We start from the raw sequence: 20,358 nt of genomic DNA on the forward strand, positions 1-20,358 counted from the left end.
TGATCGCCCCCAACTGCCTTCCCCTGCTGGCCCGATCGCCCCTAACTGCCCTCCCCTGCTGGCCCGATGGCCCCCAACTGCCCTCCTCTGCCGGCCCGATGGCCCCCAACTGCCCTCCTCTGCCAGCCCGATGGCCCCCAACTGCCCTCCCCTGCTGCAACCCGCCTCCTCTGCTGGGACCCGCCTCCACCGCATGAGGCGGCCGAGATGCCGTGACTGGCCTCTTCTGTGCCAGGTGGAGCCATGGGACCCCCAGGCCTTACCGTGCAGAGCAGCCGCCGGCCCCGCCTTTCTGTGCATGCGGCCATCTTTGTGGTGGCCATCTTGTGGCAGCCATCTTGTGACGACATCACCACCTAGGCTTTTATTAGTATAGATAGTCACTTACTGTACACCAGATCTCCAAGACCTAGTCATCACCTGGCAGTTTGACTAGCATCTCCCCACTTTTCTCACACCCCAGCCCCTGCCAACTGTTGTCCTCTCTGGTCTAGGAGTTTGGCTCGTTTAGTTCCCATGCATGAATGAGATCATACAGCATCTGTCCACTTCACTGAGCACCAGTGGACATTTTTGTCTTGATTTTGACTTTAATGAAATGTTTCTACTTTAAATATGATACTATCTTTTGCCTTGAGGTTGCTGTTGTTTGCCTTGAGCTACATATTTTTTAAGTCCTGTTTTATTAAGAGTTTAAAAAATCAGGAATCACTATTGAATATTTCACTGGTGTTTTCAACATTGATGGAGGTGTGATTATCCTGCCTTTTCTCCTTTGAATTCATAAACTAAAAGCACTTTTCTTATATATATCCAGCCTTGCAGTTCTGGGTTTAGACTGGATCATCTTGCGCATCACTGGATTGTTTTTTTAAAATTCTAAGTAAAATATGAGCGTTAATGCTGGTGAATGATGTTTGGCCTGTGTTTATTTGGTGGATGTTATCTGTGTCATGTTTTGGTGTCAGTGTTCTGCTGGCTTTGTAAAAACTGATTTGGAAGGTTTTTATGCTCTCGGACAGTTTAAGTGGCACATGGTTATCTGTTCTTGGGAAGTTCAGTAGTTGTCTCCGGTGACAGCAGCGAGGCCTGTGCTTTTTGAAAGGTAGCCTTTGGCAGCTTTCTCACTTTTTTCCATGCTGATTGTTCTAGTTAAATTAGACACATTTCATCTGAAAGCTCCCATCTGTCTAAATAGAACAAGCAAGACTGACAGGTTGTTTCCTGGGAAGAACTTGGGCTTTGAGGGCCAGCCTATGTTAGAAACGTGGGTAGCCCTTACTACCTGGGCCTCTCATCTGTAAAATGGGCTAATACTTACCTGGAGGTATGTTGTGAGGATTAAATCATCTGATGTATAGGGTAGTGCCCAACCGTGTCCATTTTAGCACTGGCATTTGCCACGCCAGATTTATGTTATCCCATCCTATTGTTACTTCATTTTTATTTGTGGCTTTATTGATCATATATGTTCACAGTTCTTCCATTTGAAATATTTGTCAATGTCCTTTAGATCTGCCTGTCAAGCGCCTTTAACAATAATGATCATAACCTGATGTCTTTATTCTGCTTTCTGATTTCAGCTCAGAGGTTGCACTTGGCATGGGTTTATGTGACTTGCTCCACAGAGACTCAAGTGCATTCCTATTGGCCGGAGGTGCAGTTCTCCTCTTACACAGCAGGGGGAGTGGGCTCATTCTGAAAACCCACCACCAGCTTTCCGTATGTGGTTTAAGTGCCCTGTAGGGTGTGTAGACACTAGAACCATGGCTCAGTCTGTTTCCCTCTTTAGTTCTTTCAGTATTATTCTGTTTTCATTGTCATGGGAAACTTAATCTAAATGGAAAGCTGTAGTGTAATCCTTTCCAGTGCCTATTCTGGGTGCTCAGATAGTAGGAATGTTAATAGTAGGGATTCAACAAGCAGTCTTTATGGAGGGGTGTGAGGGTCGATGGCTAAGCAGTGAATGTGCGTCATAGCTCAGTTGAAGTGCAGAAAAAGTATTTTTCTATAGAGACATTGTTCAGTTGCATTCATATAATGACATATGAGAGCCTACTACATACCAGGCATTGCCTGGACAGTGGAAATACAAAGATATAATGAAAAACATGCTTCTAGCCTTAAAACACTCACAGAATAGCATTGAAGGCAGATGTAAATAGACAGTGGAGGGTAGTCTGATAGGAAATATGACAAGGTGCTGTGGGTTTCCGTGGGAGGTGACACTGGAGCCGTGTGGTTTCTGTGAAGCGTTTTGCTTGGCAGAGGGAACAGGATGAGAAGAAGCACGAGAGCATGGACCGGGGCTGGGAGGGCACGCTCGGCAGGACCCAGGGCAGTACGCAGAGGCCTTCGACTTGCACTCGTAAAGTGCTCGGTAAGTATTGTTGGCTAGACGAATGAATAAAGGAATACACATCAGCCCGGCTGGCGGGGCTCAGTGGTTGAGCATCGACCTGTGAACCAGGAGGTCACAGTTCAATTCCCGGTCGGGGTACTTGCCCGGGAATCGATCCCCAGTGTGGGTTGTGTAGGAGGCAGCCAATCGATGATTCTCTCATCATTGATGTCTCTATCTCTCTCTCCCTCTCCCTTCCTCTCTGAAATCAGGAAAAATATATATTTTTTTAAAAAGAATGCACATTATACATATACCAGGCACTCTTAATAACATTTTATCTAGCTTACTTTATTGTAAGAACGTAGTAAAAAAAATATATATATGTGTGTGTGTGTGTATATATATATATATATATATATCATACAAAATATGTGTTGGCTGTTTATGTTATTGGCAAGGCTTTCGGTCAACAGTAGGCTATTAGTAGTTAAGTTTTGGGGAATCAAAAGTTATAAGTGTATTTTTGACTGCTCAGGGGGAGAAGTTGGTGTCCCTAACCCCTGCACTGTTTAAGGGTCAACTGTATATTACTTTTTATGCCAATTGTTTAATTTCTATTTTGATGTCTAAGATACACACATACATGCTCACACATACACTGCACTTAATAAAACATACATACACAACATATGTATACACACAAATAAAATGTGTTTACATGCTCCCCTCTTTCCATTTTTTCTGGCATGTGTAACTAGAAAGATTGAAGATTATGGATTTATGTCATCCATAATGCAAAACGTTTTCAAAGGGATCTTAAAATATTTAAAAACTCTATCTGGGTTTTAAAAATAAGAGTACACTTATTTAATGCCATTTTAAAAGAAACACTTTAATGAAGTAAAAGCAATAGGCTGTAACTCATATTTAGTAGTGAGTGTACACTTGAAGGCACTTTAAATAAATTTTTTTGCACTGAAGTAGCCTTCAAAGAACAATCCATAACCTGTTTTCTTGGCACAACGTGGACATGCAGAGTTGGCTATGGTGATCTGCTCTGAGGTTTTCTCTGTTCAACCTTCTGCTTTGGATTGTCTATATTTTAGCTACTGTGTTCTTACTCTGTTCTGTGCTAGTCTCACTCTTTGTTGGCAGCATTTTGCATACCTGGCCGAGGATGGGTACTATGCAATGCCCCGGCAGCAGGAAAGGAGATGAGTTTTGCTCCAAGGTACTTTGTGAGATGATTTTTCTCCAGCTCAGATTTCCCTCCCTCCCTCCCTCCCTCCAGCTTAATCTCATTGGCCTACCACTTGTACAACCCATAGACTGTTCCTCCACTCAAGACTGAGGCATATGGTATGACTTTAGATCTTCTTCAGGGTAATGGTCATCACACACCTCATGTTGAATGAGGCAAATATAGAATGCATGGTGTAAAAATGAGCTTTCTGGAAAATGTTAGAATGCTTAGAATTCTATTTATTTATTTATACAGAGTAAAATTTTTAGACTTAGAATTAGGCAGCTGGACTCAGTTTAGATGATCCCAATTTTGTTGGCAACATCCAAAACATCATAGTCAGGAGCCAGTCGAACATATGCCTTCTCTCCATCAGGCCTGACCAGGGTGTTGATCTTGACCACATGAGTGTAGAATTCTTCTAGCGAGTTAGGGAAGTGTGTGCAGTTTCATTGAGTTTGAGTGTTTGGTAGTTATTGTAGTTGTAGTTGCTTGTACTCCAGCATCCTTACTTGTGCCCAGTTGTCTTTTCCATTCATCTTTGTTTATGTTTTTAAAGCCCTGATGAGTATATGTCCATTAAAACTACCATAACTCCTGAATTTTCAGTGACTTACTTGAAGATTAAATAGTTTCTATGGTCTTTCATAGTTGTCCAGTGCTGTCCTGTTTTCATAAGTGTTGTCTTTCTCCTGCAATAGTCAATAAGCCATATTTAAGGTTATATAATCACTGATGCCACATTGAACACAACATATAATGCCATCGTGCATTCTGGGTCCTGAGTGTCCTTCCAGTATTTTGAAAGGTCAAGTATTTAGCAAAGTTGTGGGAACTGAAAGTTCCTTTTCTTGTTCAGATGCCATTGCCAAAGCCCTGGCTTAAGCATGTTGCAATTCCGATGCCCAGGCCTATCTGCAGGCCACCTTACCCCCTTTGCTGGAAAAGATGCCAGCCTCACTGAGAAAAGAGTGTGAACGGGCATTAACATTATTCAGAGCGGCATCTCGGGCGGCACACCACTTCTCTGTGTATCTGCATATATACCAAAGAATGAAATGATTCCTTAGACGATACTCTCTCCTGCATGAAAACTCCTTTTAAAAGTTGATTTTTTAAAAACACACCTCTTTCAGAAACCTGTTCCATTTGCCCTCTAGCTGCTGTTTAGGAGGAAAATGCCCTTCGTAGTACATACGTTCAGTATTCTGTATAATTTAAACTCAAATCTGAACATCCGGTCATGTGTCATGGGATCTGAGTACAGTGGGGCCTTGACTTACGAGTTTAATTCGTTCTGAGACCGAGCTCGTTAAGGAGCTCGTTAACTCAAATTACTCTGTCAACTCAATGCAAAAAATCGGCCCAGAGACAGCTGGTATCTCAAAAAAACTCGTTAGTCGGGACACTCGTAAATCAAGACCCCAATGTATCGCTCTGCTGGCTGTGAACCAGCGTCTTGTTGGGAAACCTGTTCACACAGGGCTTTGGCGAGACACTGGCCGAGGTGTCGGCATTCTTCCTGCCACTCCAGCCCCATAGCCTGAAGACACATTCAGCTTTTATTCCCATTAGCTGTGTCTTTCCAGCTGTGAATTTCTTTCTGCCTTATTAGCAATAGATAATGTTTACTATATAGCGCGGTCCACAAGTGTGTGCAGCATCAGTGCGGTGTCTCCTCCTGCATACTATACGAAGGAGCCGCGGACCCCAGCACCCTCGTCCACACTGAAAGCATTGCCAGTAGCCACTGTGCTTCTCAGAGTCCATGTCACTGCGGTGCCTGCCGGGTCTCTGTGTGTCAGATGCCTTTGGGGTGCCTTTACCCAGGCAGCTCTAAATGAGAACTCGCTGCGTGCGAAAGCCCTCTATTGGACTCCTCCACAGGAAGCCGTGATTATCGATGGCTTATTGGCAGCTTAGTGTTTAGTCAGACATGCTGTATAATGGCATGACATCTTTTTCATACTTTATACTTACAGGTTGGTGACTTGTTCCCACATGTCTCTTACTATAAAGTTCTTGAGCAATTTCCCGAAAAATACGCCTGGCACTCTTTTTCTGTAAATACAAATGAGAAAAAAGTGCCTCTGTCTTAGGACCAGAAGTGCTGGATGTTGCACCCCCTCACTCCCCCAGCATACCCAATCCTACCATTAACTCTGATATTTTTAGTATATTAAGTTGAATTTATGGCTGAGAACTATCAAGTTTAAATCCCAGTTTATCATTTGAGATTATCATTGAGTTTCTCAACAATAGGAGACAGTAGCTATGGTTGAAAGTTACCATGATGCTCTCTGTGTCTCTTAAACTGTTTCAGATTTGAAATAGTTACAACCCGCCACAATGTAAAAGATATTTTACAAGCATTGGTCTGTACCTTTTGTGAATCTTCTTTTTCTTTGTTTCTTAGAGTGTTAAATTTTGACTGTCAAAAAGAAAAGGAGAATTTTAAGAGATATTTTATGTACTCAAAACAATTGCGGCGGACACCTCCCATAAGATTGAACTAACAATATTTAAGGCTATACAGTAAAAGTTAATCATTTTCATGCCGTTTCTGAGATGCTTTTATTATATTAATAAAATAACTCAGACTGATATTGATTGTTCTATTTATAGCAACCCTGATATCACATACATAGACCCCCTCTTATAGCAGTATATGAGCAGCCAGGAGATAGGTACTCTTTCTCAAAAACTTTAGGCCTTTTAAAAATATTTTAGGGCAGCTCCTGATCTTTTTGTTAACTCTTTTTTGCTCATTCCTTTTTTTTAAATATTTTTATTGATTTCAGAGAGGAAGGGAGAGGGAAAGATAGAAACATCAATGATGAGAGAATCACTGATCGGCTGCCTCCCGTACCCCCACTGGGTATCGCACCCGGTCATGTGTCCCGACCTCCTGGCTCACTGGCCAACGCTTAACTGCTGAGCCACACTGGCCAGACCCTTTTTGCTCATTCTTAACTCCCCCCGTCCCCAGCAGACAGATAGCATATAAGGTGGTTTTGAAAAAGGGTCCTTATTCCAGTAGTATAGGTTTTAAAGAGAAAACATTGGGTCCTCTGGTCAGTGACGATTGCTGGGATGAAAATGTGCTTGCTTCTCCGACTCCCCGGCAGGCGGTGCTTCCTGCCGCCACTCAGGGAGCCGGTCACGAAGGGAGCTGTTCTGAGGCTCCGCGTGGAGGGGTGGGAGTCATTTCCTTGTGATGAGAGTCAAGGCATTGGGGTCCAGTGCAAGGCAATTGGACTTACCCTGGCGAGGATGACGAAGATCCCGAGCACCACGACCACGTAGACGGAGAGCAGAGCCAGCAGAGCCGCCAGGAGCCCCCGCAGGGCCTTGCTTGGACCTCGCGCTCCTGGTTAATTGCAGAACAGGGACAGCCAGTCAGTGGAACTTACTGCTGTGAGTACACATGTAAGGCTCCACTGAAGCTACATTTTAGAGGCAAAACACACACTCCGCTTGGCAATTCATAAAAATGTATTTATGGTCTCTTGATTTTAAAGACATTCAAGTATATGCTATAGTGAAAGCCAGTTCATCAGTTTTTTAAATGGATTATGCCGAAAATGTTACTTGTTTTTAAAACTAAGAAGTTTTAAAATCCAATTAATTGTCACAAAGGTAAGAATCACTTTTTATATAAAGCGTTACTTAAAGTTAGATATTTCAAGACAGTTAGTTCAAGGGCATGGAAGGCTGCTCTTGGTGGAGACGGCGAACAGAGTCTGGGATCTGTCTGTGGGTGGAGATGTGTCCCTGTGCTTGTCAGCGCTGCGGCCTCGAGCTGTTGAGAACTCGAGCTGACCAGTGCCATCTGGGAAGGCCCGCCGGCCTGGCGTGGCGGCCGCAGTGCGCGTGACACTCCTAAACGGCAGCTGCTGTTCCATGCCCCTTCTTGCTCATGAAGTCTTGGAAGGAGAATTATTAAGCCCATTTTCACATTCTGAATGCTCTCTGCTTACAGGAAGTGTGCTGGGCTCTCGGTAGGGGCGGGGTCATATGCTGCCTTCAAGTACTTGATTATTTGAAGTGCAAAATACAGTTTGATTTGTAATCATTATCTGAATAACCTGTAATTTCAATTACATACCTGTAGATGCTTATCCTGTGAACTCAGTTTATACAATGTATATTTTTGTTCTGAAACTAACAAATTAACCATAGTGGGAAAACTTTTAAAAAATGTTTCAAGTGCTAAATTAGGAGTTCTATGGAGAAGGCAGGAATTTTCCATGTCTGTATTAGCAATACTTTCATTTCTGCTCCTAAAACGAGAATTTCTCTCCATACAAGCTTGCATTTTTCTATGGCTGCTGTTTTTACAGAGGACCAATGCAGTGAGCTGTATGAATCTCGAGTCGTGCTCTTGGCGCCCATCGTACTGGAGTCCTTTTTAAGGGAAGAGATGGAGTCTGGGAGTTACTGCCCCTCTCTTTCTTTTCCCATCATGTGAAGCTTTATCCCTAAGTTTAAAAATTTAATTTCTTAAATATAGGACTTGGCTAGGGTCAGTGTCCTCACTTGAATGAGGAAATTGTCGTGGGTTTTAACAAATGTCAAGAGCCAGAGCCTCGCTAGCCCCTTCCTCTTCTGTGCACACAGAATGGCGGGGTCAGGGACACCCTTTGGCTTCTCCCCAAATTTGTATTTATTCTCCATAATGCATATTTTTTCTAGGTCCAATTTATCAATCACTTATGCGCCCCTGCAGTGCTTTGTTCTAGATCAGTGGTTCTCAACCTTCTGGCCCTTTAAATACAGTTCCTCATGTTGTGACCCAACCATAAAATTATTTTCGTTGCTACTTCATAACTGTAATGTCGCTACTGTTATGAATTGTAATGTAAATATCTGATATGCAGGATGGTCTTAGGCGACCCCTGTGAAAGGGTCGTTTGACCGCCAAAGGGGTCGAGACCCACAGGTTGAGAACCACTGTTCTAGATGGTGTGATACCGGGCCAGTTCCTGAGAAAGGGGTGGTTAGCATGGCATGGGATGCTCCACCACTCACCACCACACAAGAAAGGTCACCCTCACTAGTGACATCTGGGCGTGGGGAGAGGGCGGAGTGCCGACATACCGCCGACTGTGGAGGCTGGAGAGGGGCTCCCAGGGGTTTTCTAACCAAACCGTGTGCTGGCCTGTGCACGGAGCCTGGCCTTCCCTGGCCAGGGAACTAAGTCGGCAGAGCTGTGGTGCGCTCCGAGTGTAAGGTGGGCAGTGTGTTTAAAGGCCGCGCAGCGTGCGGCGTGCTGGAGCACAGCTGTGACCACTGACCTCTCACCACCAGCACGGTCCCCGCTCCGGCCTCCTTGGCCCTTGGGTCCTCTGAGCTGGGCGAGGCGAGTCCACAGATGTAGATGGCACTGTCATTGGGCGTCAGCCGGTTGACTGTGAGGGAGACCTGGTTCTGTGCCAGGGCCTTCCTCACTGTAAACTTGTCGGCCTCACTTGTGCACCCGTCCACGCAGAGCGTCTCCGTCCGGTGAGCCCCATAGCGGAACCACAGGCTGCTGAGGGGCTCGGGGGGGCAGCCCACCGTGGAGAAGGAGCAGGGCACGGTCACTGCCCCTTGCGCGGAGTCCACTTCGAGGACAGGCGGCTGCGAGACAGAGACGGTGCAGCCGCCCGCAGCACCTGGAGGAAAACAGCGGCTGCTTGGATCTCGCTGACATTTGTGGGCCAGAGAGCCCACCTTTCTTTTTCTTACCTTACGCTCAGCACAAACGACTGAAAAAATAAGACACCAGTGCCCTCACTTTGCCTAACTCCCCATGTTTCCTGGCCTGACCTGCTGGTTCACAGTGACGTCTGCTTACTTGGGAACAGCCCCAGAGAAGTTCCAGTGGGGTCGGCCCTGCCCGATCAGAAGGTTGGGGTCCCCGTGGTCACGCTCGGCGGACTGACTGACCAGCTTCCCTGGGACCTCAGAGCCTGCTTCCTCATCCGTACCCTGGCCTCGCAGGACTGTCGCGTCCAGTGTGGTGCTGGGATCAGAGCCCCTCATGCAGGTGTTGCTGCCATGATGGAGCCGCGTGAGCAGGAGGCATTTGGGGGTTTGCCCTGTGGGGGTGGGATTGCTAGGAATTCGTGGGCCTTCACAATTGCCCCTCTGTGAGCTGGGTTGTCCCCGTGGGCAACATTGTGAAAGGCAAGCAGCACACCTGAGGAAATGCCGCCCTGGCTCGGGTGCTGAGCAGAGGCCTAACGAGCCAGGCCCAGCAAGTTTGGCTTCGCCCTGGCCGCCGCCGCTGCTCGGATGGAAACATGGGGACAACAGGCACAGACCGGAGTGGGGTCCTGGCTCTGCCTGCTCTCTGGTGTGTGGCTCAGCTCCTCACTAGCAGAACGGGGGGAGCATTCTGCCCCTCAGGGGCGAGGGAGACTCTTGATGCAGAAGGATGTTTACTTGCTTGCCCTAGAAAGTATTTAAGAAAAGCGAGATATTGCCGCCGCCACCACTGTTCCTGCTTCTACGCCATTTTAGAGACAATCGCGGGCGTCCAGCGGGTGTTAGGCTGGGACTGGACACCCGGGCCGTGCCGGCCACCTGCGTGCTGCTTCCCACGTCACACAGGGTGACCCTGCCTCCACCTTCTCCTGTGTGTGAAGCTGGGAAGCCACCAGGGGTTTATAAATGGAGATTCTGCCCACAGCCCGTGGGGGAGTAGTATTGGTTGAGACACATTCGAGTTGTTTTGGCCGGTTTTTAGTCTGACTTCTGCCTGGTTGTATGTTTCTAAATGGTCTGTGTCTGCAAACGAAATGGAAGAGAGACCAGCTGGTCTGGTGCTCGAGGTCCGGACGGGCCTTGTTCACTTGCGCTTTCTTACAGGCCTGGTTGTGAGGCAGAGCTGTTCTCGCCGCTTTTTAAGTTTAGTATTTGTACAATTTGAGATGAGCTGGGAGCTTTTAAGTGACTCTTAAACGTGAGCCACGTGAGAGGGTCAGGTCACCCCGAGCACCCGCTGGCACGGGCAGGCTGCACAGGCTCAGCAGCGGCGTGCACGCCTCCTGCCCACACGTCACCCTGACGCTAGAGAACACTGACTTGCAGCCAGTGACCATTTTATCTTGAATTGGACTTGGGCCTGTTGCAATGTAACAGATTAACAAAGTTTCTCAGTTCCAAGTCCTTTGTGGGAAGGAATTCTTAAAAGAGAAGCTGGCTTTTTTGGTTTGTAAATCCTAACCTGCCCTAGCTGGTTTGGCTCAGTGGATAGAGCGTCAGCCTACGGACTGAAGGGTCCCGGGTTCGATTCCAGTCAAAGGGCACATGCCCGGGTTTCCACCTCAATCCCCAGTAGGGGGCATGCAGGAGGCAGCTGATCAGTGATTCTCATCATTGATATTTCTCTCTTCCTTCCTTTCTGAAATCAATAAAAATACATTAAAAAAAAACAACCCTAACCTGAGGATATTTTTGCTATTGAGTTTTAGAGAAAGTGGAAGGGAGGGGGAGGCGGGGAGAGGGAAAGGGAGAAAAGGAGGGAAAGAGGAAGGAGGAGAGAGAGAGAAAGAAAGAGAGAGAACCATCACTGTGAGAGAGACACATCGATTGCTTGCCTCCCACACATGCCCGACAGGGCCAAGGATCGAACCTGCAACTCAGGTACATGCCCTTGACCGGGCATTGACCCCGAGGCCCTTCTATGCACAGGTCGACACTCTAACCACTGAGCAGGCGACCGGGGCCAGAGAAGCCAGCTTTTAACACTTTCCTTGGAGAACTAATGCCCAGGATAAAAGAACTATTTGCAATTCTGGAGTTTTATATCTCTGCCTATTTCCAGTTCTGCAAAATGAGTCTGTGTGAGAGCAAATCAGTGGTAGGGTTTCCGGAGTTGTGAGAGCAGACTTGTGAGGAAACTTCTGTTTCTTCATGTCCCAGTTAAGCAACATCTCCAAAAAAAGAGAAGTTGGGATGATGTGCCACACACAGCCTGCTCCTTTAAGAGCTCTCATGTTCTGTAGGATATTTTAAACGTAGTACCCTCTGAAAGGGTTGAAAGTTTATCTCCTTGGTGGAGGGAATTTAAAAAGGTTATTTTACTATTTTTAAAAACAAAACTAGAAAATAAGTTAAAAACGAATTTTTGAAAAGGAGAAAGCCCCTCAGGGACAGCTTTGAGCATGCGGAATAGCAGCTGGCACAGCGAGCTCCCTGGCCGCGCCACCTGCGCCCACTCCCCCTTAGGCAGCTCCCAGGCACTGTCCGCACCCCTTCAGGGAGCAGGGTTCTACTTTACAGTCACACCAGTTACAAGCTGATAGACATAAGGTGCACCTCACAGAAAAAATAGGATATTGAAAGTGGAAGTGAGAAATCACCCATAGAGTCCTGTAACCCAAAATAACCACTGTTAACATTTTTATATTTATTTTTAACAGGTGAAAAAAGTTAATTTTAAGAGCTTTTGCTGCCTTCTCTGCCCTACAACCCAAACTTTGTGGGCAGAACTGAGATCATTATATCAAGACTGTGATGAGATGATTAGAACTGCGAGGTGGGAACCACTTTCTTTCATGGATGAAAACAGCAGCAGCAGAATTTAAACTCAGGTCTGTGATAGGGTGGTTATTCTCGGGAAAGGAGCTGAAGCAGTCGGCCCCCCCGCCGGTAGTCCCTCTCTTTTATAGAGATTCAGCTTTTCAGAAGCGCTGTTCTGTGAAGACATTCAGGGCTGTGCTCAGCGCTCACTGTCACCCTGTGGGGTTGGGAGCCCTGTCACTGACGGCCGGCACCTGGAGCTGTAGGACTAGCTCACCCTTTGGTGCGGTGCTCTCTGTAAAGCAGCTAATAGCAAAGGAAAGTTTCCAGTGCGAATATAAAACGTTCTCAGCAATTCTCTTATCACCATTTCCCCCGGGAAAAGGAAACTTACCACTTTAGACAATTTCTGTAATGTTACACATTTTAAAATTATTTTGTAGGGGCTTAAAATATAAATATAAATGCATTAGGCAAAAAATAGCAATTGATTTAAGTCAAGTGGAGGAGAGAAAGCAGCTTACCGACACAGCACAGAAGCAGACCGACTTCCAGGCCGAGGAGGGCCCTGGCCGCGTCCACAGCCTCCATCTCTGTGTGTGTGGGGTGGGGGCGTGTATTTGAAGAGAGTTGCCCTTTTTCCTCTTTTTAGTAAGGAAGAACTGAAGAGAGGAACTCTTATTAAGGAACCATAATCAGGAACTTCTTGAAATTGTGTAAATATTGTTTGTAATGCAGTTTCGCCATTTGAAGTTGAGACTTTAGCCTAGAGCACATGTCTAGGTGTTCATTTGATACATTTGTCTTGGCTTTTCGCAAAGCCTCTTAGGCGCTAGATGGTGTGAGTGAGACTTGATTTGTGGGTATTCCCGGAAAGGAGTATTACTTAAATGTCCAGCGCAATCCCTTTGCCGGTCTTGGGAGTCACCACTGGAATCGCCACAGAGATCAGTGAACAATAAACACATCACAGTATAATGAACAACACGCTGTGTGCCAGTAAGTAGCTGAGCCCAGTTTTGTGTGACCCCTTTTTAATGTGTCAGTGAAGCAGGTGTGTGGAACCTGTCATCCGTCCCTCCCAGCCCTGTTCCCCTCCCCCCTCCGTGCTCAGGTTCTTTCTAAACAACAGAAACGGACTCTGCTGACTTAAGCAAAAGAGAATTTAAGGAAAGGATGGAGGGGGTCACAGAGCCACTGGGAAGATGGCAGAATCGCATGTGGGCTGCAGCCAAGAAAAATGCCCTGGTCACTCCATCAAGCTGATCTGAAGCCCACACCACCGCCAAGCACCTGCCAGTGCTGCCCCAGCCCTGGCGCCCCGCCACTGCTCTCCCCCCTCCCCCCCCAGGAGGCTCCGCCCTCACTCCTGGGGCACCAGCTCTTCCTGCCAGGGCTCAGCCAGTGTGTCTGAGCTCAAAGGCAGGGGAATGCATCCTGTGACGTCTTCCCACTGCAGGGCTTGTGCTCTTGGCACTGACAGTGGCAGAGTTTCCCGTTTACAGCACGTTATTCCAACTGAATTTAGTAACACTTAATTTCTGTGTGTTTATTTTACATCACCATAGTATCTACAAGCACCTGAATTTACATTGTGTGTGTCTCTCTCTCTAGTCGATGCTTGGTATGTATGTGAACTTGAAGACCTTCCCCTCCCCCCCCCTCGTGATGCTCAGATGAGGTGGTTGACATGGCGTCAGTGCAGGGAATGCGGGACGCATCCGTTCTCTCTCTCGCTCTGTCTCTGGTCCTGGAGCTTTACTTTATAAGGTTGTTTTGAAAAGTTAGGGAGTGGCCCTAGCTGGTTTGGCTCAGTGGATAGAGCGTTGGTTGGCCTGCGGACTGAAGGGTCCCAGGTTTGATTCTGGTGAGGGGCACATGCCCAGGTTGTGGGCTCGATGCTCAGGTTGCGGGCTTGATCCCCAGTTGGGTGCATGCAGGAGGCCTCCAATCAATGATTCTCTCGCATCATTGATGTTTCTATCTCTCCCTCTTCCTCTCTGAAATCAATAAAAAAAAAAAATTTTTTTTTAAAAAGAAAAGTTAGAGAGTGGACCAACTTCCCTTGAAAAGCACACTGATTATTTATTTTTATAAATTAAAATCCTGTATTAACCTAGTTTTATTTTCAGCCTAATAAACCTCTCTAATTAATTCGTTGCATAAGTATACTACAGCAGTGGTGTTTTCTTGTATTTATCCAAAACCCTCCTTCCAGTATCATGTGTTGCTCCTGCCTCAGTTTTCCAGTATTTAGTGAGCTTTGGGGCAGAGCCCAACGCTCCTGCCTGCTCTGGCGCTCACTGGCCTTGCAAGCTGGGCTCCTTCCCCCTTTTCAGTCTGCTCCTTGTCTCCGTCCCCTACCCCAGGAGCCTGGGAGGGAGTCAGCAGAGCACCCAGCGCTTGGCACACTCGTCCCACCTCCCCTCTTCAAACAACTTGTTTGTTCAAGAATTTAACTTAATGTTTTATTTGTTTTAGTAGGTGGCAAGTGGGAGAAGCCATCAGAAATTTTGGAAATCAAGGGACAGAACTGGGAAGAGCAAGTGAACAGTCTGCCTGAAGTTTTCGGGAAAGCGGGTTTTGCGATCGAGGCTTTCACCAGACTGCCGTACCTGTGTGAAGGGGACATGTACAACGACTACTACGTCCTGGACGACGCTGTCTTTGTTCTCAAACCCGTGTAACCGAAGAGCATCTGCGTTCTCCATTACGCAGGGGAGGAGCTGGGGACTGTCGGGCTAAAGATCATGTAGGAATTTAAAAAGCCAAAATACTAATTATTTCTTTGTAGTGTGTAAAAGGAATGTTTTTTTTAAAAAAACAACCCAACTCTTTGATGATTTTATCAGCTCTTACTCAGTATGCAGGTCTCACTCCAATTACAGGAGATATTTTTTATACTTCATTGCAGTGGGGACTCCTTGCCAGTCCTAGCAATAGTCATGACTTTTCATGGAAACAGCAAATGCGGATTGTTTCCAATAAAGTGAGGACTGGCAATGAAGGTGTCCTTCAGTTGCAAATACTGGTTATAAGGTATAGCCACTGGCACTCTTTCCTGTTTAGACATCTTTCTGTCCTTATTCAAGAAAATGTTTTAATCATGCTAATAAACTCTTTTGGAGATGACTTCAGTATCAGGTTTGAGTTCATGAAAGGCTCCCAGCACCTTGCACTGCTTTGACTTCAGGGACACCCCACCAGTCACGTTATGTGGAAGATGCAGCTGCAGGAAGGGGCGGGGGGCGGGGGCTGTGAATTGTGAACACGGAGGCAGTCAGACCAGCCCTCAAGAGAACCACCTCACTTGGATACAGTACTTCAGGGACTACCACCCACTCTCCAGTTCATGTTGCTTTGGGGAATGCAAAACACTGGCTCAGCCTTTGTGGTAGCTAACGTCCTACACTCAGAACTTTGTGTTTCTGGACAATCTCAGGTTCTCAGAACTGAAACATTCAGTTATGTCTACCAAAAAAACAGAACCTAAAGATGTTTTAATTCCACTTCTTCCCCTACACTTGTATACCTCTTTCCCAGGACTTGGTTCATCCTGAAATCCTCCCCTGAATTTATTAGTTGCCAAGCATATGGGTTGATGAAGACTGTGTCGGACTCGTGCATTCTAGAATCTGTGAGTGCCTCCACCACATACCCAGACATGTTGCAATGCAGGAACTCATTAGCTGGTCAGTAACCATTGTGGATATTCCAAAGAGCAGAGCACTTAACCCAGAATCTAATATCTCAGTAATCGCAGAGATGCCAATCTGAGATTGATGTTTATAAACAATATGTTATTGTTACAACTTCATTTCTTTTCCCAGCCAGGTGTTTCACTAAACATTCCCCTTTATATGCTCGTAGAAGTCATCAGATCAGCACGTTTACTGCAACACCTGGGTGTAAAGGCGCATTGCAGCCTTGAGAAGAATGGCTTCGTTATTCATTAGGAGCGGCACTCCCACATCCTCACGCCCGTGTCTCCCGCTGTCATGGTGTAGTCATAATAAGAGTTGGGTTATGTGATTTATGCAAAATTGTTGATACGTTCTAAAGCTTTTTTCCAGGAATTCAAATAAGCAAAGTGCAAATACTTAGCACCCTAGACTGTAAAAATAGAAGGCGGAAATGAGTAAACAATGTAGTTCTTGTACAGTGGAGTTTTGCTTCTTTATGAACTGTCTGTCATTACCAGGGGTTGCTCTTAGACCGTTGAGCAAGAGTGATAGATGTTCAAAGAGGCGGTTGCCTCAGTGTTTCATAACTTTGAAATCGAGACTTAATTTGATGGTCTGTTCAAAACAAAACAAATTTGTTACTCAAAAAAGCAGAGAAAGCACAAACATTTATGCATTTCGAAGATAAAAATCGTTTCTTAACATTAGATTCTCTGAAGACCTAATTATCTTTGATGTTTTGTGGTGAAAATTTACCCCAGCAAATCTCACAGCTCCTAGCTGGTCTCTGAAGCCTGGTGGTGTGCCATTTCGCTAGATGGCGCTGTTGCTCACTCAGTGTCAATGGCTTTTTTTTCCTTCCCTAAATGGAATCATGTTTTTTCCCCACAAAGTACAATAAAGCTGCCTTCTTGTCTGCACCATTCTTTGTGTAAGTGCCTCATATCAAGTTCAGGTTGTGCTAGAGAAATTAAGAGCTCTATTTGTGGTCAAAGCAGGCTAACTATCTGACCTTAGGTCGTGGAGGAGGGAAATGCAAGCTGCACCTGTGAGCCCTAGCCCCTTGCACCTGCGGCTGCAGCTCCTCGCACCTGCGGCTGTAGCCCCTCGATGCTCAGACTACTGGCTTCGGAGAAGGGAAGGAAAGGAGAGACAATGCCCTTAGTCATTTCTCCCTTGGGCAGAGTAGTTAAAAGCGACAGTGTATTTCCTACGCTTCTATAAGTCATATCAGCTTTTACATAGTTGGCCTGTAATAGAAGAGAAGCTGGCTGGGAAAGAAAACCTCAGTGTTTCATGTTGTCTTTCTGAGTAAAGCTTTGTTTTCACTTCGTTCTGAGCCTAGTATTTAAATACACTCGGAATAAAGCAAGAAGTTTCTACCAGTTGCTTCCCACCACTTGGTGACTGATGAAGTTTCATGGTCTTTTTCCTCCAACTACAGCACATTGAACCTGGGCTTCCAGTGGCTAAAGTGACCCACACATGTGTGCAGGTGCCTGTATGCTCCCAGACAAGCTTACATTCTGTGCACCCTGTGAAAGCGGGACGATGGACCGCGAGCCAAGGCTGAGTGGTCTGAGTGGTACTGCCTGGGTTCATTATTGACTCCAAAGAGGATGCTCACAAACTTAGAATCAACTTACCGAAGATGTAAAATCATCAACTGGCTGAAGGAAGTTTACACTGTATCCACAATAAGAAACCTGTGTGATCTAAGTGGAAAAAGGCACCCAGGTCATTAAGGAACTAGTACTACAAAACAAAATTCAACAGCCTGCCTTTTGCAATGAGTGGATTATGAGATAATAGCTAGGCAACAGTGAAAAGTACAATAAAAATAAAATTCCACACCTGTAGCTATCTATGGGTGTTCATATTTGCTGCTTGCTTAGTCAATTCTAATATATTTGTGTTGTGTTTGTCTTCTGTGTAGGAATTCTAACTTTTTTAAAGTTGCTTGCTTTTTAAAACTCATTTTAAAATAAACTTTTATTTTGGAATAATGTTTAGAGAAATCTTGCAAAGATAGTACAACCAGTTCCTGTATACCCTTTATCTAGTTTCCCTAATGTTAACATCTTAGTAGTCATGGTATATATATGTCAAAACTAAGAAATTAGCTTTGGTACATTAGTATTAAGTACACTACAAGCTATTGGCCCATTTTTTCGCTAATAAACTTTTCTGTTTTAGGAGGCAATTCAGGATACCATATTTAATTGCTCACTTTAAAAAATTTATTATTATTGATTTTAGAGAGAGAGGAAGGAAGAGAGAAATGTCAATGTGGGATGGTAACGTCATTGGCTGCCTCTTGTCTGACCCCCACTGGGGATTGAGCCCGCTACCTGGGCACGTGCCCTGACTAGGAATCGTACTGTGACCTCTCGGAGCATAGAATTAGTTTACTGACACAGTACCATGATTTGTTTTTCTTCCAATTTTTTATTGAAGTAAAATACACATAAAAATTACCATCTTAACCATTTCCAGGCATATAGTTCAGTGGTACTTAGGACATTCAGTGTGCAGCCATCACCATTTCATCTCAAAGACCTGAAACTCCCCACTAAATACAGCTCCCTTTCTTTCTTTCTTTCTTTCTTTCTTTCTTTCTTTCTTTCTTTCTTTCTTTCTTTTTCTTTCTTTGTTAATCCTCACGAGAGGATATTTTTTCCATGATTTTAGAGAAAGTGGAAGGAAGTAGGAGAGACAGAAACATCGATGTGAGAGAGACATTGACTGATTGCCTCCTGCATGTGCCCCAACTGGGCCTTGGGATTGAGCCTGCAACCCAGGTACTTGCCCTTGACCAGAGTCAAATCTGAGACCCTTTAGTCCATGGGCTGATGCTCTAACCACTGAGCAACTGGCTACGGTCCATTCCTTCTTTCCTCAACCCATGGCACCATCACCTACCTACTTTCAATGGCTTTGACTACTCTAGGTCCCTCATATAAGTGGGATCACACAATATTTGTCCATTTGTGTCGTAGCATAATATTCTTAAGGCTCATCCATGCTGTGGACTATGCCAGAATTTCTTTCCTTTAAAAAAACACACATTTATTTTCCAATTACAGTTGACGTGCAATATTATATTAGTTTCATGTGTACAACATAATGATTAGACATTACATGACTTACTAAGTAATCATGTCAATAAATCTTACACCCATCTGACACCATATATAGTTATTAGACTATAATTGACTATTCCCTGTGTTATACTTACATCCCCATTACTACTCTGTAATAGCCAACTTGTGCTTCTGAATCCTTTCACCTTTTTCACCCCCCCCCCCCAAACTCCCATCTGGCAAACGTCAAAGTGGTCTCTGTATCTGAGTCTATTTCTGTCCTGTTTCTTCATTTATTTTGTTTTTTAGATTCATTTATTGATAGACTAGAGGCCCGATGCACGAAGTTCGTGCAAGGGGCTTGGCTTCTGCCGCCACGGCCACCTCTGCCTTGGCCCCCGCCACCACGGTTTCATCCAAAAGGACGTCCAGTCTAATTAACATATTATGCTTTTATTATTATAGATATGTATTTATTGCCATTTTATTGTTTTTTTTCTTATTATTAAAGAAGACTCTTTAACATTTCATGTAATACTGGTGATAGTGATAAATTCCTTTAGCTTTTCCTTGTCTGGGAAGCTCTTTATCCTTCAATTCTAAATGATAGCTTTGCTGGGTAGAGTAATCTTGGTTCTGGTCTTTGCTTTTCATCACTTTGAATATTTCTCACTACTTCCTTCTGGCCTGCAATGTTTCCGTTGAGAAATTAGCTGACAGTCTTATGGTAGCTCCTTTGTAGGTAACTAACAGCTTTTCTCTTGCTGCTTTTAAGAGTCTCTTTTTGTCTTTAACATTTTGCATTCTTTTTTAAATTATTGATTTTCTAGAGAGAGGATGAGAGAAACATTGATGTGAGAGAGAACCATCGATCAGTTGCCTGCCACATGCACCTCCACTGGGTATTGAACCCACAACTAGGTATATGCCCTGGCCAGGAATCAAACCTGTCACCTTTTGGTGTATGGGATAATGCTCCAACCACCTGAGTCACACTGGCCAGGGCTTCACTTTTTGCATTTTAATTATGGTGTCTTGGTGTGGACCTCTTTGGGTTCATCTTGTCTGGGACTCTCTGTGTTTCTTGCACTTGTATGTCTACTTCCTTCACCAGGTTAGGGAAGTTTTCTGTCATTATTTTTTCAAATAGGTTTTCAATTTCTTGCTCTCTCTTTTCCTTCTGGTACCCCCATGATGCGAATGTTGGTTTGCTTGCAGTTGTTCCAGAGGGTCCTTTCACTATCCTCATTTTGGGGGATTATTTTTTCTTTTTGCTCTAATGATCTGACTGGGTGTTTTTTACTTCCTTAGATTTCAAATTGCTTATTTAATTCTCAGCTTCATCTACTTTATTGTTGATTCCCTGTAAATTATTCTTCATTTCAGTTAGTGTAGCCTTCATTTCTGACTGGTTCTTTTTTTATTGTTTCCATGTCCTTTTTTATGCTATTGAAGTTCTCATTAAGTTCATCTACTCTTCCCCTAAGTTCATTG

The 20,358-nt window shown here is 45.0% G+C and overlaps 2 protein-coding genes across 4 annotated transcripts in view; one reads left to right on the top strand and one right to left on the bottom strand.

The window, feature by feature from the left end:
* The window catches only part of METTL9 (methyltransferase like 9), a 49,676-nt gene extending 33,419 nt beyond the window's left edge, over nucleotides 1-16,257 (top strand). For 2 of the 3 annotated variants that reach the window (XM_005873361.2, XM_014545424.1), the window contains exon 5: nucleotides 14,580-16,257. In XM_005873361.2, the coding sequence (XP_005873423.1) occupies nucleotides 14,580-14,785 (206 nt within the window). In that variant the 3' untranslated portion in view covers nucleotides 14,786-16,257. The remainder of the gene's footprint in view (nucleotides 1-14,579) is intronic. The other variant, XM_014545425.1, reaches the window with a different exon arrangement.
* Nucleotides 3,810-13,502, bottom strand: IGSF6 (immunoglobulin superfamily, member 6). Its single transcript, XM_005873360.2, has 6 exons — nucleotides 12,623-13,502; nucleotides 8,885-9,244; nucleotides 6,851-6,957; nucleotides 5,971-6,018; nucleotides 5,568-5,648; nucleotides 3,810-4,279 (listed from the first exon to the last, which is right to left on the bottom strand). Exons 1-6 carry the CDS (start codon nucleotides 12,687-12,689, stop codon nucleotides 4,223-4,225), a joined length of 720 nt encoding a protein of 239 aa, XP_005873422.1. The 5' UTR covers nucleotides 12,690-13,502; the 3' UTR covers nucleotides 3,810-4,222.
* Nucleotides 16,258-20,358: the final 4,101 nt, after the last annotated feature.

This window comes from Myotis brandtii, unplaced genomic scaffold, assembly GCF_000412655.1.
Source record: "Myotis brandtii unplaced genomic scaffold, ASM41265v1 scaffold407, whole genome shotgun sequence".
NCBI lineage: Eukaryota > Metazoa > Chordata > Mammalia > Chiroptera > Vespertilionidae > Myotis > Myotis brandtii.